General features: G+C 36.2%; 1 protein-coding gene across 32 annotated transcripts in view; it reads left to right on the top strand.

Moving 5' to 3' along the window:
* TCF7L2 (transcription factor 7 like 2) overlaps nucleotides 1-17500 on the top strand; it is a 338204-nt gene that overhangs the window by 299234 nt on the left and 21470 nt on the right. For 7 of the 32 annotated variants that reach the window (XM_053692726.1, XM_053692725.1, XM_053692720.1 and 4 more), the window contains 5 exons: nucleotides 414-539; nucleotides 2262-2421; nucleotides 4338-4445; nucleotides 10517-10565; nucleotides 11143-11193. In XM_053692726.1, the coding sequence (XP_053548701.1) occupies nucleotides 414-539; nucleotides 2262-2421; nucleotides 4338-4445; nucleotides 10517-10565; nucleotides 11143-11193 (494 nt within the window). Of the gene's footprint in view, nucleotides 1-398; nucleotides 540-2261; nucleotides 2422-4337; nucleotides 4458-10516; nucleotides 10566-11142; nucleotides 11194-17500 lie in introns of all 32 variants that reach the window. The other 25 variants (XM_053692721.1, XM_053692717.1, XM_053692713.1 and 22 more) reach the window with 6 other exon arrangements.

Here is a 17500-nt window from a genome sequence, read left to right as displayed (position 1 = left end):
TGAGATAAGGAGCAGTCTGCAGAGGCTTAGATACAAGGTAATCACAGAGGTAAAAAGTGTATTAATATAACTGAGATAAGGAGCAGTCTGCAGAGGCTTAGATACAAGGTAATCACAGAGGTAAAAAGTGTATTAATATAACTGTGCTGGTTATGTAAAACTGGGGAATGGGTAATAAAGGGATTATCTATCTTTTAAACAATAAATATTCTAGTGTAGACTGTCCCTTTAATGAAGATAAGGGACTGCATGAGTTTTATTAGCGCTGCAGCAATTGTTATTCTGTTATATCTATGGGTAATTAGTGCTGACAGATTGCATTAGCTGCATGTAGTGTTTATATGTTTAACATGAAATCTCTCCCCTTTCATTCATTTTTATTCTGACAATTTACACAGCTTTCTGTCCTCTAGGTTCCCACCACACATGGTGCCGCCTCATCATAGTTTACACACAACTGGAATCCCTCACCCCGCGATAGTGAACCCTACAGTCAAGCAAGAATCTTCCCAGAGCGACGTGGGATCTATGCACAGCTCGTGAGTACTTTTCATTACGTCTAACGTACGCACGTGCAGCAGAACATGTAGCATATATGTTACTTTAAATGGACATAGAAGTCAGAATTAACGTCGCATGATTCAGAGTGTTCACCTAGGTAGACTAAGGAGTATGCTTGTGTATAAAGTGCAGAGTTTGCAGTAATGTTTTACATATAGTGCTGAAGAAACGTGCACAATCTTGAGCTTCCCTAGGTATATAGGGTATCAAGAGAAAGGGTTAAACTTCATAACAGAGGAGACTGGCAAGTTTCTCTACTCGCTGTCTTCATCACAGAGGCTTCATTTTGACTTCCGTGTCGTGTTGCATCACAGGGACTAAGTGCTTAGTCATGCAGGTCGCTCAATGCACAGATTACTGGATGTAGATACAAACCAATGTTATTCCCCAACGTAAAGGGACAATATAGTGTAAAGTAATCTGGGACTGGCACTAGTATACTGTTATAAACAGGTTTTTAATGTTAATGTTTTAAAAAATGTCTTATATGTTTAACTGTCAGTTCAGCACTTTTTCACTAGCCTAGTGCTGGTTCTAGAGCATACATTGATGTGCACTACATGCATGTGCTGAGCGACCAGCAGGTGTGGCTGCGCTAATACATGCCTTGCAGTTAAAAACAAGTGAGGAATCATGGTTTTAATTCATTTGTATTAAAATGCTCCTTGAGATTTATGCGGAGTCTTTACAGTCTCAGAGTATCTTACACCACAATATCCTTTTTATAGTTCTCAGTTTATTAAATTATTAACTTAAAAATGATAAAAGTGAGCCCAGCAAATCACCGAACCTGTGACCCCCAAGGGTTAACGAGCACTGCAGCTACATACTTAACTGAATGGGCCATGACACAAGACCTATAATACTGAATTGTAGGGATATAAATGCAGTAAGCAATATTCTCTCTATATACAGCACATACAAATAAATGCAGATACATACAGTATATTTGCCTGCATACCTAAAACTTTATTAGTAACATGTTAACAGGAACGATATATGAACATATACAATGCACATTAGATTCTCACACACAATGAGTAGATAATGCGGATGGAGAGGCAGGGAATATACATGCAAGGGCATTATAAATGTACATTTCATAAAGTGCTGAGAGATGTGGCTGTTTTTTTAAAGGACCTGAAAACACAGTAGATTTGCATAATCAAGAAATGCATGATAACAAGACAATGCAATAGCACTTAGTCTCAACCTCAAATGAGTAGTAGATTTTTTTTTCTGGCAATTTTAAAAGTTATGTCTATTTCCACTCCCCCTGTACCATGTGACAGTCATCAGCTAATCACAAATGCATACACGTACCATGTGACAGCCATCAGCTAATCACAAATGCATACACGTACCATGTGACAGCAATTAGCCATTCACAAATTATATGTTTATTCCGTGAATTCTTGCACATGCTCAGTAGGAGTTGGTGACTCCAAAAGTTTAAATAAAAAGACTGCACATTTTGCTAATGGAAGTAAATTGTAAGTTGTTTAAAATTGCATGCTCGAAAGTTTAATTTTGACTTGAGTGTCCCTTAAAAATTTGACAGATACTATTTTTTAATTATCAGTGATAATTAAGTTGTCCCAGTCTAATGATAGTTTATCAGAGAGCTGCTTTATGTCTCAGAAGTAGGAGCTCCTGATATTACTTAAAATTGTATATTGTTAAAATTGTTTCTCTTACAGAAAACACCAGGATTCCAAAAAGGAAGAAGAAAAGAAAAAGCCTCACATAAAGAAACCTCTTAACGCGTTTATGTTGTATATGAAGGAAATGAGAGCAAAAGTAGTAGCGGAGTGTACATTAAAAGAGAGTGCGGCCATCAATCAAATCCTCGGCCGGAGGGTATGTATTCTGCAAACTGTAGTCGTCAGTGGGCACTTACTGACTGGTTAAAGGGACACTGAACCCAAATTTTTTCTTTTGTGATTCAGATAGAGCAAGCAATTTTAAGCAACTTTTTAATTTACTCCTATTATCAAATGTTCTTCATTCTCTTGGAATCTTTATTTGAAATGCAAGAATCTAAGTTTAGATGCCGGCCCATTTTTGGTGAACAACCTGGGTTGTCCTTGCTGATTGGTGGATAAATTCTATCCAGAGTTCTGAACCGAAAAAAAGCATAGATGCCTCCTTTTTAAATAAAGATAGCAAGAGAACGAAGAAAAAATGATAATAGGAGTAAATTAGAAAGTTGCTTAAAATTGCATGCTCTATCTGAATCAGGAAAGAAAAAATGTGGGTTCAGTGTCCCTTTAAGTAAAGAGTTAATCATAGTGATAACTTGCACTTAGGTTCTGTAGAGAAACACAAAACCTTCATGTAAATTATTAAAAAATAAATCTTTATGGTTTACTTCTGATATAAGGAGCGTGCACATGTATTTATGATCTATGTGAATTATGAAAGCTTAGTTCTGAATGTTATTTCTCTTTAAAACTATCTGTTAAGAGGTTCCTTAGGATTAGAGTTTAGGATATTAAAGTAGTTGTGGGTAGTGAATAGCAGAATACAGAACAAATGTTCCCCTTGACATTCAGCTGAACAAGCATTAACATTAGAATATTGAATGTAGCATTTGAATATTTATTCCTGTAGACTTATGACAAGGATTGGGCTAGGCAAAATTGTACTTATTTAAGAGAAATTCACCTTTTAACTGCAAAAAAACATTGTTGTATTTTCTATACATATTTGCATTTGGTAAGAATGAACAAGTTCGGCAATTGTTGATATTTTTAACGAATATACAGCAACATTCCTCATCCCTGGTTGTGGGAGTTGTCTTTTTTAGCCAACCAGCTTTATTATGACCGTATGCACTGTGCGCAAATGTTCTTAAAGGGATATGAAATAAAAAAAATGATTTTGTGATTCAAATTATTTCATTTCTATTATCAAATGTGCTTAATTCCCATGATATTTTGTTTTGATAAATACTTAGGTAGTATTTATCAAATTTATCTAAGATAATATTCTTGCAAAACTGCTGCCATGTAGTGCTCTAGAAATGGTTTGTGCTCCAGAAATGGGCCGGCTCCTAACTATTTCAACAAAAGATACAAAGAGAACGAAAATAAATTGATAGAGGTAAATTAGAAAGTTGTTTAAAATGGTATGCTCTATCTGAATCATAAAAGAACAAATGTGGGTTTCATATCCCTTTAATTTAAACAGCTGCTGACATGAAACCCGTTTTTTTCTTTTATGATGTAGATAGAGCATAGAATTTTAAACTAATTTACAATATACATCTATTATCTAATTTACTTCTTTTGTTTGGAATCCTTTGCTGAAGGAGCAGTGATGCACTACTGGGAGCTAGCTGAAGACCAATTCTAAGAGACATTTTTGCGCAGCCATCAATAAGCAGCTTCTGAGCCAACCTAGGTATACTTTTTAACAAAGGATACTAACAGAAGGGAACAAATTACATAATAGAAAATAAAATGGAAAGTGATTTAAAATTGCATGCTCTATCTGAACCATGAAAGAAAAAAATTTGGGTTTCATGTCCCTTTAAATACAAATCATACAAAATATTTTCTTTACTGATCTTTCATCCTTTTTTTTTAACATAACAGAGTATCTGAGCCATTCAATAAACATAAGGGATAAAATGTAGGTAACTTAACCAGGGGTGCTAGGTAGTGGTATAAAAAGAAAAAAACCTATAGATCAACACTGTGATTGCAAAATCCAACTGCTTCTGAAACATCTGTAATGAATCCATGTGTTTTACCCACCGTCTGTCTTTACAGTGGCACGCATTATCAAGAGAAGAACAGGCCAAATACTATGAGCTGGCACGGAAGGAACGGCAGTTACACATGCAGCTATACCCGGGCTGGTCAGCACGGGATAACTATGTAGGTGGCTATGTAGGTGATATTTTATCCCCCTTATAGACTTGTAGAATGTAATACTGATTGCCTTTGCAGAGAACAAAACGCTGCATGGTATGTATTTAGACACGGGACCCTATTTAAAGGGGCAATTTCTTGTAGCAGGCAAAAAATATTAACATTATTTAAAATGGATCCTTAAAGAGGTAGCATTAAAAAAACAAAAAACCTTATGTCTAGTAAAATATGTAATGTATATAATTATTTGTAGATCAGCATTAACCCTACCTGAGTGGCACTTTGTATTATTGTGACTTCCTGATAACTGTGCCCTGTTGCTCATCCCTATGTTTAACCCCTAGGCTACCAGGGAGGGCTGCACTGCCCTTGCTAGGCAGTGTGTTACAACAAGATGTTAATGTGACAGTAAATCCAAAATCCCTCATAAAATGTTTATATATATGTAAAATAAATTCATGCTTTCTTTTGCCTGCTTTTCATTTAATTTTCCACTGCTAATTATGCGTTTTTTACTTACACCTGGAGAGGCTACATAAGTATGCTGCAGTTGCTAACCCTTCAACTTGCTGCACAGTTCTTGCTTAGCTCAGTGCAGGAGCTTATTTATATACGGCTTCTGTCTGACCACAGTAAAGGACATAAGAAAAACATACTTAATAGTTTCAAGGGGTAGTGGCCTAGACTGCTGTTTATTTTGAAAACTGCAAAGTTTCCAAACAAAATGACCGTTCTGTATGCAGATCTTTTGCAACACAGTTCTTAAGTGCTGGTATATACTATGCATATGTATAAAAAAATATTGTCTTTAATTTCCTTTTAAATCTAATTGTTTGAACCACATTAAAATAACAAGTCTTCCTTGACTTGGTAACATATGTATAGGGCAGTGATGTAACCCTAAAGAAAACAGCCACACGTAGGATTAATTCTCTACAGATTAATATATACATCAATACTTTCCAAAGACCAAAGGTTTTTAGAATGATATCATTTTAATAAATGACCAATGCTGTATTTATAGCCATTAATGATATTACAATTTCTTGGCTCTAATCAAAACATGAAGTATGTTTGTCATATAAGATACAATTATTTTTTTTAAATAAATTTTAATACAGTTATTAAATTTTTTTATGTTTAATTATAAACACAATCTACTCAAAATTTCCCTGCCTATTGCTACTATACGTGTCTTGAATATATATTTATGTGCGTATGCAGTGCAAAGTAGAATAACAAACGATCTATTCTGACAAATTTGACAGTGCAATATACTAAAGCTAAGGGTGTATTCAAAGTTAGCGTGCACTCTTTGTTTTAGTAATATGTTTTTATTTAAGATGTATTTTTTACTTTCAATTGATGAAAGGGAAATTATTCCACTTTACACTGTATTTGGTCTCACAATCTCAGATATGTTAGAACTGGCTACGTATGTTATTTGCTAAAGTAAATGTGCTGTTGCTGATCTATGATACAGAGGTTAAAGAGGTGGTTTTGGTTGCCGAAATAAAGCAGAATTTAAGAAGCCCTTTTAAAATATGTTCCTTACTGGTCTATCAGGTTGGTTTTCTGTTTTTGTATTGGTGTATGTACTTAAAGGGACATAGTAGTAGAAATAAGAAAATGATAAAATGTGTTAGGGCATTTTATTATTGTGCTATTGCTTAGATATAAATATGTGTTTAACTCCTGCAATGTTAAACTTCAGAGCAGCAATGCACTACTGTGAGCTAGCTGAACATATCTGGTGAGTAAAAGACAAGAGGCATATGTAGCTACCATCTAGCTCCCAGTAGTGTATTACTGCTCCTTGGCCTACCTAGGTATGATTTTTTATATATTTTTTAGCAATGATACCAAGATAAAAAAGTAGTTTTGATAATGGAAGAAAATAAAAAAGTCTGCAGGGTCAGGGGCCTGATCTGAAGTCTGATGTGAGCACATGGCTGATAAAGAGTCTGCAGGGCCACTGGTCTGATGTGAGCACATGGCTGATAAAGAGGCTGCAGGGTCAGGGGTCTGATCTGAGGTCTGATGTGAGCACATGGCTGATAAAGAGGCTGCAGGGTCAGGGGTCTGATCTGAGGTCTGATGTGAGCACATGGCTGATAAAGAGGCTGCAGGGTCAGGGGTCTGATCTGAGGTCTGATGTGAGCACATGGCTGATAAAGAGGCTGCAGGGTCAGGGGTCTGATCTGGGGTCTGATGTGAGCACATGGCTGATAAAGAGGCTGCAGGGCCAGGGGTCTGATCTGAGGTCTAATGTGAGCACATGGCTGATAAAGAGGCTGCAGGGTCAGGGGACTGATCTAAGGTCTGATGTGAGCACATGGCTGATAAAGAGTCTGCAGGGCCAGGGGTCTGATCTGAGGTCTAATGTGAGCACATGGCTGATAAAGAGGCTGCAGGGCCAGGGGTCTGATCTGAGGTCTGATGTGAGCACATGGCTGATAAAGAGGCTGCAGGGTCAGGGGACTGATCTGAGGTCTGATGTGAGCACATGGCTGATAAAGAGGCTGCAGGACCAGGGGTCTGATCTGAGGTCTGATGTGAGCACATGGCTGATAAAGAGGCTGCAGGGCCACTGGTCTGACCTGAAATCTAATGTGAGCACATGGCTGATAAAGAGGCTGCAGGGTCAGGGGACTGATCTGAGGTCTGATGTGAGTACATGGCTGATAAAGAGGCTGCAGGGCCAGGGGTCTGATCTGAGGTCTAATGTGAGCACATGGCTGATAAAGAGGCTGCAGGGCCAGGGGTGTGATCTGAGGTCTGATGTGAGCACATGGCTGATAAAGAGGCTGCAGGGCCAGGGGACTGATCTGAGGTCTGATGTGAGCACATGGCTGACAAAGAGGCTGCAGGGCCAAGGTCTGATATGAGGTCTGATGTGAGCACATGGCTGATAAAGAGGCTGCAGGGCCAAGGTCTGATCTGAGGTCTAATGTGAGCACATGGCTGATAAAGAGGCTGCAGGGTTAGGGGCCTGATCTGAGGTCTAATGTGAGCACATGGCTGATAAAGAGGCTGCAGGACTAGGGGTCTGATCTGAGGTCTAATGTGAGCACATGGCTGATAAAGAGGCTGCAGGGTCAGGGGCGTGATCTGAGGTCTAATGTGAGCACATGGCTGATAAAGAGGCTGCAGGACCAAGGTCTGATATGAGGCCTGATGTGAGCACATGGCTGATAAAGAGGCTGCAGGACCAAGGTCTGATCTGAGGTCTGATGTGAGCACATGGCTGATAAAGAGGCTGCAGGGCCACTGGTCTGACCTGAAATCTAATGTGAGCACATGGCTGATAAAGAGGCTGCAGGGTCAGGGGACTGATCTGAGGTCTGATGTGAGCACATGGCTGATAAAGAGGCTGCAGGGCCAGGGGTCTGATCTGAGGTCTAATGTGAGCACATGGCTGATAAAGAGGCTGCAGGGTCAGGGGTCTGATCTGAGGTCTGATGTGAGCACATGGCTGATAAAGAGGCTGCAGGGTCAGGGGTCTGATCTGAGGTCTGATGTGAGCACATGGCTGATAAAGAGGCTGCAGTACCAAGGTCTGATATGAGGTTTGATGTGAGCACATGGCTGATAAAGAGGCTGCAGGGTCAGGGGTCTGATCTGAGGTCTGATGTGAGCACATGGCTGATAAAGAGGCTGCAGGGTCAGGGGTCTGATCTGAGGTCTGATGTGAGCACATGGCTGATAAAGAGGCTGCAGGACCAAGGTCTGATATGAGGTTTGATGTGAGTGTATATCCTGCAGGGGCTTTAGAGGTCTATTCATAGCCTAACCTACTAGAGGATGATAAAGAGGCTACAGGGCCAGGGGTCTGATCTGAGTTCTGATAGGAGCATATAACTTGCAGGGGCTTTAGAGATATGGGATTTAGCCATAATTTAACCTACTACTTTCCCTTAATCACCTGTCCGGTATTCACTGTTGTAGACAACAGCTGGCAGCAGCACTATACATACGTCATACAATCATCAAGTTACAAATGATATATGTGCTATAAAGCTAGGGTAAAAAAAATGACATTAAGATTATGAGTGAAGAATATTGAAAGGATAATAAATAGACCCCAGAAAGGATGTGAGTGAAATAGGTATATGTAGAAGTGCCAACCTGTTGGAAACCAAGAGTAACATTAAAACCATAAACCATGTACGTATATGAGATACAATAAGACGTGTGCTCCTTGTTATTTGTATGTGTGTGTACTTGTACTTAATACTGAAGCAGGACCTCTTTTTCTTTAATAGCCTTATACACAAGCTATGAATGTAGTTTTAGCCTTGGGAATATTGTGATTATTTAATAGATTGTCAAGTCCAACTTGAGAGAAATACAGTTTCTTGTGCAGTAGGTTTCCTGTTTATATGCGAGTGTAGTGTGTAACTGCAAACCTAGAGGTTATAGAAATACAGGGAAATAGAGCGCTTTTCAAAATCCCTAAAAATAAATATAAGTAAATTCTTTTATACACGTGCTGGGTAGAGCTCATTGTTATCCACACAACATTGTATATGTAAATTAAAGATATGAACCCTTCAATTAGTGACATTATTTATTTTTGTTATCATACTTGTCAGTGACCCAATCCCCAGTGTATTTAAGGTCCAGATCAATGTTCAAAATTGTAACCATGCTTTAGTATTTGCATTAGTTATTGTATTTGGTTAAATATAGACACTAAGACCTCAGCAAACAGTGCTTCAGCCCGAAGCTTGGGATTCTGGGTAAGCATATGCTTTAAACATGAATTCCTTCAATGCTGTGCTGCACTAGGCAGCTGTTGAGGGAAAAAGATGAGGAAAAAAGCTTCCCATTGTGAGTATAGTGACACAAAATATATCATTGTATAGCATATTTCTACAGAAAACCTCAGCAAACAGCCTTTGCACTGGAGCAGGGAATTCTGGGTAGGGATATGTAAATTAGCTCCACAGTGCTTTATGCTTTTGTTTTCTATATCCGTTTTAAACACAGATACCCTCAAACCATTGCACCGCTACTAAAGGCAACTTTAATACTTAAATATATAAATAATGTCATTTGTAACATGAAAGGGACCGTTTACTCAAAAATGTTCTTCCCTTTAATTTGTTCCCAATGATCCACTTTACCTGCTGGAGTGTATTAAATTGTTTACAAGTAGCTCCTTTGCCCTTATATTGGCATTTGAAATAGTTGATTTAGCATGTGGTATCCCCACCTATTCTGAAAGTTTGTGGCCGCAGGTCCAAGCTATAGTTAAGGTAATACAATGTTGATTTTCCATTGTTCTCTCCAAGTATTGGTATACACAAATAAACCTTAAAAAGCTAATTTTCATAATTTTTTTACTCTGCAGTTGGTAAAAAAAGCAATTGTAAACTATCCCTTTAAGGTTTAAAAAAATGTAATTTTATGTTAATATTTGCCAACATAATTTTAAGGGAATTCTCTACCTTTTTCCTATAAATAATAAAAAGTCAGTGGATATGAATATTGTGCTGTAATCATTGTAGACATAAAATGATAACAAACCTTACCACCAAGTAGTAGCCATCTGTATGTAATATGTTTTGTTATCCGCAATAATATTTGTCTGCTGTATTCATTATGAAACGTATCTCTAGTTTGGATATAAATGAGCAATAGGGTTCTTTGCATTAAAGCTTTTCCTTACTACACTATTGCTTGCCAATTACTATGTGTTTAACCCCCACAAAGCAGTTAAACACATAGTTAAAGTTAGGCCCAGAACAGCAATGCACTACTGCTGAGCCAATCAGGGATGACATATGTGCATAGCTGCCAATCACCTGCACTGTTCAGCTTAGGTTCTGTAGTACATCACCGCTCCAGCGATGACTTCAACAATGTGTTATATGCAATAAATAGTGCAAAAAAATTATTTAATGCATTTCAGCATTTTCGTTTTGCACCTTGAAGTCCCTTGAATGTGTCCTGCTTATATATAAATGTGTATATGTTCTTTCTATTGACATCACTTGACTTCTGCAGATTATCTTTCTAAACAGTATGTTGTCTAATAATAAATGTTACTTTCTTGATTATGAACCTTGTAGGGGAAAAAGAAGAAGAGGAAAAGAGACAAGCAGCCAGGAGAGAGCAACGGTAAGTATAAGCAGGAGCCAGTCGCTTGCCCCTGGCAGCATGATAGCGGCAATATGGAGCCCCATTTTATTGTATGAAGGGGTGCATCAGTGTACTCACCCCCTGCCGGCACTAACTTCCATTTGAGATCGTTTATGCCGGATTGGACAGTACATGTGATAGAGCCTCTAATAAGCCATTTACTTCCTATGTGCCTTTAGTTTAATATCGTTACCCTTCATAAATGATTTTGTTTAATATAACTTATGTTTTATAAAGTAATATATGCATGCATTTTTTTAGATTTGTTTTATTTAATATTTAGATGTATTGTTAAACCAGCCATTAGTTTTACTGTTTGCTTTATTAAAATGTGTGTAGTCTTTTATCATGTGACTGAGTGCACGAGAGTCTGAGAATCAGAGTGCCTGTGTGCTATGCTGCATGCTTCAGTGGTAATTGGCTATTCACCCCGTGTTTAATTAAGGCATTAAGGAGGTTTGCCGTTCTATGGCATTACAAATACTGCATAGACAATTTGATATATTTATACCATTGACCATGTCCAGACTTTGTATAATTTGTGCTTTTTTTTCAGAACACAACGAATGTTACCTAAATCCTTGCCTTTCACTTCCTCCGATTACAGGTGCTACAGTCATTTTTTTTGACTTCCTAAAGTTTTCTTTTTATTATATATTTTTTTATTTTTTCCCTGACAATGCTTTTTATTGCCATTATAATTTTATTAACATAAATCACTTCTTCTGAGAGATGATAGGAAAATAAATATATATATATACGCGTTTAACGTAAAAATGAGTGCATATTGGGTATGTGCCCTTATTTAAATGCTCTGGCTTCTAGCTTGCAGGTTTTGGCAATTCTCATCCTCTTTGCTGCTAGGTATAACAATATTAAAACACAAACTTGTGTAGCAGGAAATATAATGATTATCTATTATTTATAGGGCGACATGTTAGCGTTATAAGTGGGTACATTGGCAATAGAGTTGGTAAAAATAAAATAAATGCAGCTCTGGCATGAAATCTTGCGCTTCCTTTCTCTGCTTGTAGATGCCCTTATATAAGTAACTAAAGCGTTAACACTATACTGATGTTTTGCTGTTTAGTATGAGCAAATTAATCTTTCACTTACACGTGACCTACCTTATATTACATGACACCTAAGTGATTACAGAGGAGGGTCTCTATTGATTGAAACGCTGCTGTGTGTTTTGCTTTTTTTCCCCTTCATTTTTAAAGAAATATGTTATTGAGTTTACGTCAGTGGAAACAGAAATAATATCTCCATTATGATTTAATTTGAGTCTCATATAGACAGTTTAAGGAGCTGAATACTAATAACAAACTCACTCAGTGTCAATACATTTATGTTATATGGTTGTGCACGGAATAGATCAATGTGCCGTCTTCATCGAGCAATTTGTTACCAGCTATTAGATGCTGATATGCACAGAAAATAAAACAATCCACCATGATGTATTTGCAGAATATTATTGTAGTGTTATATGATGAAGCATAATTAAAGGGATAGACATAATGATGTATTCAAAGCAAAGATTAGCCTTAGAATAGTATGTAGCTGTATTTTTACCATTATATTAGTTGTTTAATATTGATGATATAAGTGTAAAAGTTTAGTTTCTATAAAGTGCTCTAGATTCTGTAAAGTAATAGGCGCTGCCATGTTTATACTAGTTTTCTATTTATCTCTGTCTTCTGCTGAGAACAATTAGGAATTCTATATAAACCAGGCAACAAAAGTAGAGTTTGTATAAACAAGGCTATGTGGAATCCCTGTCTGTTTTATTGCCTGATTCATATATGTCTCTAATTGTTGCAGCAGGATAGTGATAGCTTAAAACGTAAGTTTTAACATGGTGGTGTCCATTACTTTACAGAAACTGGAATTTTGAAAAAAAAATTAGAGTTAAACTACAGGGAAAGGGGACAAAATAAATAGTGAAAGTATACTGCAATATGTTTATAACTACACATAATTAAGCATTTTATATTACAATCTCATACTGTTTAATAACCTTTTAATTAAACCCAGGACTGTGCTGAGTAGGATAAGTTCATCTAACTTTCATTGTTCATTTAGTTAAAGGGTCAGTCAACTCCAGAATTGTTATTGTTTAAAAAGATAGATAATCCCTTTATTACCCATTCCCCAGTTTTGCATAACCAACATAGTTATATTAATATACTGTACTTTGCACCTCTGTGATTACCTTGTAGCTAAGCATCTGCAGACTGCCCCTTTATCTTGGTGCTTTTCACACACTTGCATTTTAGCCAATCAGTGTTGACTCATAAATAACTCCACAGGCGTGAGCACAATGTTATCTATATGTCACACGTGGACTAGCATTGTCTAGCTGGGGAAAAATGTCAACATGCACTGAGATAAGAGAGAGTCTTTAAGGGCTTAGAAATTAGCATATGATCCTATAAACAAAGAATACCAAGAAAACAAAGTAAATTTGATGATAAAAGTAAATAGGAAAGTTTTTTAAAATTGCATGCCCTATCTGAATCATGAAAGTTTTATTTTGACTAAACTGTCCCTTTAAATAACATTTAAAATTAGTCAACGCAGGGAATGCATCTTTAACCTGTTTACTGCTGGATAGGACTACAGTGCTAAATGTAACAATGCATTGTGACTCTCTGCCCTGTCAGCCAGGGGGTTAACAGTAAATATGCATTGATGGTAGAAAATAAAGGTGCTGTAAAACAAATTAAATGTGTTCAAGGTATTTAAGATACAGCTGATACAGGTGATATATATATATATATGTACCATGTGTAACTCATAACTGTCCAGGAAAAAATGGCCAAGGCGGAAACTCTATGCAGATTTCATGTGTTACCAACAACCTGATTATAAAATCATAATGACAGTGATTTACTTTTCAATTCTTTGTAGTCTAAGTCCTGGTTTACTTCTAAATGTTCTATTCTATCTATCGTTGTCTAGATGTGGTTTGTCAGTTCCTGGTGGGCAGTGTTCCCTCTAGGGCCAGGTTTTGTGAGCAGCCCGGCAGTGACACAGTTAATAAGGTAGCCTGGCTTTGCTGTTTACATTGTGTAGTGTTTGCTAACTGCAGGGTGTGGTTCCCTAATTAACTGTTTCACTGCTGGGCCGCTCACAAAACCTGGCCTCAGAGGGAACACTTCTCACCAGGAACTGACAAAACCAGGAACACTGCTGAGGGACGACTCATTGTACATATATTCTCATGTAACATGCTTCATAGGGTAGTAAACAATATTTGGCTGTATCGTAATTTTGATGTAAATTTATCAAACCTTAAAATCTTAACAAACTAACACCTTGCAAGATTATATTATTTAAGTTTAACTTTTGTGCTATTCACCATAATGCCCAACACATTTAAAGGGACAGTTAAGTCAAAATTAAACTTAAGTGGATTGGATAGAGCATGACATTTTAAACAACTTTCCAATTAACCTCTGCCTAGGTGAGCTCAGGAGTGTGCATGTGTCTTAAAGGGATAGGAATTCCAAAACGTTTGTTTCATGATTCAGACTTTAAAAAATGTCTCCCTGTAATGTATTTCCAGTGATTCATTTTACATACTGGATTATATTAAATTAACAAATAGCTCCCTTTATGTTTATTTTGTCATTTGAAATGGCTGATTTTGCCAATTAGAACCATCATTTGTGCTGAAAATGTTTAATATTTTAGTATTGGCTATAGAAAAGTTATGTAAACAAGATACAGTTGCATAAATAACTTACCAGTGGGGGGGAAACCCATTTGAAAGGGTGTTCCTGCAGTATATTTGTATACAATGGACTCAAATGCTTGCCCTGAGTGCATTCTCCCTTTTATTTTATTTTAACTCTACCAGAATATGCATTTGCTGTAGCCCACAAATATGACTGTTTAAGAAGCTATAGACCACACAGTGCAGTAAGTTTCAAAACAGACTTAAAGAGAAAGGGATATTATGTCTAATGTTGTATTGCTTGACCAACTAGTAAGGTACCCCTAGGACGCTGCCTTTTATTTAAATCTGTCATACACTGACAAACTCCATGAGTTAACGTTTCCTAGAACTGTCAGACAGCATTTACATTCTGCTGAGGCTTATAACAGGATAAACGTCCTCAGCCTAAAATGTCTCTGCAGTCATATACTCCCAGTTTTTATTGTGACATTATGGACTTTTTGTTGCACAAATATTGTACATGTATAAGAGAAATGTATTTATTTTTTATATAATATATCCAGCTTATGTTATAGTATATATAGATAGATATATTAGTTTGTATTTATTTTTGTTAAATAGATGTAAGGGACCTATAATTAGTCTAATGCTGACCTAGTTAATACAAATGAACGTTTTATAAAAGTGTGCTTACATAATTGATAGGTATGATCCAAATAAATAAATATTTAGAAGCAAAACATTTTTTTAAGAACTAGAGAGAGAAGGCACTGATGAGATTACAATACAATTTTGAAATAAAACGGTGCAGAAACATATTAAGAGCGTATAATATTTATATTATTTCTGGCATATCATACAATTGCCTCTAGATTAGCGGAAAAAAATATTTTAGAACTGAGTTGTTGCATTGCACTGGCTCAGATATCACAAGCATTATTAATCGTATTACTAGGATACATTAAAATTAGTATTAAATGTACAGAAAAATGCAAGTTTAAACAATGCAGTAAAATTATATTAAGAAGTACACCGGAAAAAAATAAATCTTATTTAAAAAATAATTTAGCATAAAATGTGATTGCAAAAATATGAAGTTAAAATCGTATCCATAATTCAAAGCTTAATTGATTTTTCTCTTGTAAAATGAGCTTTTACATATGGGCTGAACAGGGGCGTTCCTTGGGAGTGTCGGAAGTTTTCTCACTGGTGAGTTTATCTCAGACTACGCAATGTGCTTATTGCACTGACAGAAAAAGACACATATCTAAAAATATAAAAAGTCAATGCTTGGTAAAGTGCAATTTGATTCATACTTGTAAATAAATGTCGTTATCACTGTTGGATGCTCGCTGTTACACATTTTATGGCCACTGTGAGATTCTCCATTAAAGCTACTTCCATGGTCAGTCCCCATTCTTAGACAATTGAGTAATGTCTGCCCACGCAATGGTTTTTGTAATGATTTCACCCCTTGTTAGGGAATTGTAGAGAATCACACCATGTCTAGGGTAAGGTTGCCGAGTTAATAAAACCTATTGAATTCTAAATGATACTGACATTGATTTATTCAAAATGGAGACAAAAACAGTAAAAAAAAACCTGTTTTTTTCTGTGGGGGTTTGTTCATGAAACTGTACTGATATTTAGTATGTTATCATATAGCCTGTGTAAAATAACATGAATCTAAGAGCTCTTTACATCCTTAGCAAATCTATACCCTTATGTGCAGTTTTATGATTAGTGTTTTATATACCCAGAAATTGTATTGTGTTGTATTGGCAATTGTCTTATGCTTGATGGTTAGAATTTATAAATGCAATGCTGATACTAAGCACACTAGGAGCCAGAGCATTATGGGGAGGGCAAAATAACATGTAAAACATAACCGCCTCTAATGGCACCACTTCTTGTAGATCAGAGAAATTATAATGTTCCACAAGCAATGACATATACCCGTCAGTATATTAATGTCAATATGTTTTATTTCCTATCATCTTTCAAACATTCTAAAAGTTCCATGCCGCCGCTTTCCAGCACGTTCTATGACGCATCCTAATTATTTGTCTGTATGTTTCAAGATACTGTGTTCCCTCATAACAGTCTGTTTATAAAGCTCGTACCAGACTATTGGCGATACACTAACTGTTCCATCAGAATATGCAGTATTTCTTTCTTGCTTTTTTTTTATTACTTCCTGCAAAAAAAGTGAAGACTTTAAAAAAAAATTAAAAACAAGAAAATTTTTAGAAAAACCTCCTTAATCTATTTTTTTTTTATTTATTGTTTTTGCAAAAGTGTTTTCACTACAGCATGTTGTATCTTCTGCTTTGTGGTTGCTTCCCGAATTCATGCGTAGCTTTGGCTTCAAAAGCATGCCTCATGGCCAAACCTAACACGTCCATTTTACTGTCTGCTTGCGCTTATCCATTCTCTTCTTTCTTTACACAAGTCGCAACTTTTTCCCCTTTAGAAATAAATAAATGAATGATGAGCATTTTACAAAGCTGCAATATCCCAGGGCATTAGAAAAAATGGAAGAGAAGGATCAAATACATTATCATTGGTTTAGAATGTCCAAATTTATTTACAACAATGTGAAACCTAAAAAATTAGGTTACCTGCTCTCAAATTTATTATTATTTTTTTTTTAATATGACTTGATCCGTGTGAGATCTATGTATTTATAAAAATATATATTATTTTTTGTAATGACGCTTACATTTATGTCAACGTGGGTTTCAATAACTCATGTTCAAATTATATAAATACTCCCCAGTGTTCTCCACAGAAAATGTTGCCTGCCAGGTGGCATTATGAAGTAGCCAGTGGGGGCAGTATAATTCTTTCCAATATTATCCCAATTTCTGTAATTTATAAATGAAAGTACAAATTAATTGCATAATTTAACATAAATTGATTTAATGATATTTTGTGCTACAAATATTGGCTTACATTTTAAGTAGTGATCAGTAAAATCTGCCCAGTGGGCCACGTATTTCATAGGTCCTGGGGAGAACGCTGATCTGAAATATTCATATTTCAAGATCTAGATTTATTCCGTGCAGCTATTTAGTGACAAAAAGAAAAAAAAATTGAGTATAGTGATTAGCTGATATTATAAGGCTAGTTTATTTTAAACAGGGGATACTGTAGCTTTTATTTGCTAATAAATAATGAAATAGACTTTAATTAGTAATTTTTTATTTGATTTGATTCTGTGATTCTT

The sequence above is a fragment of the Bombina bombina genome, chromosome 9 (assembly GCF_027579735.1).
Source record: "Bombina bombina isolate aBomBom1 chromosome 9, aBomBom1.pri, whole genome shotgun sequence".
NCBI lineage: Eukaryota > Metazoa > Chordata > Amphibia > Anura > Bombinatoridae > Bombina > Bombina bombina.
The sequence above is the reverse complement of the archived record's forward strand: the minus strand, read 5'-3'. Positions and strand labels throughout refer to the sequence as shown.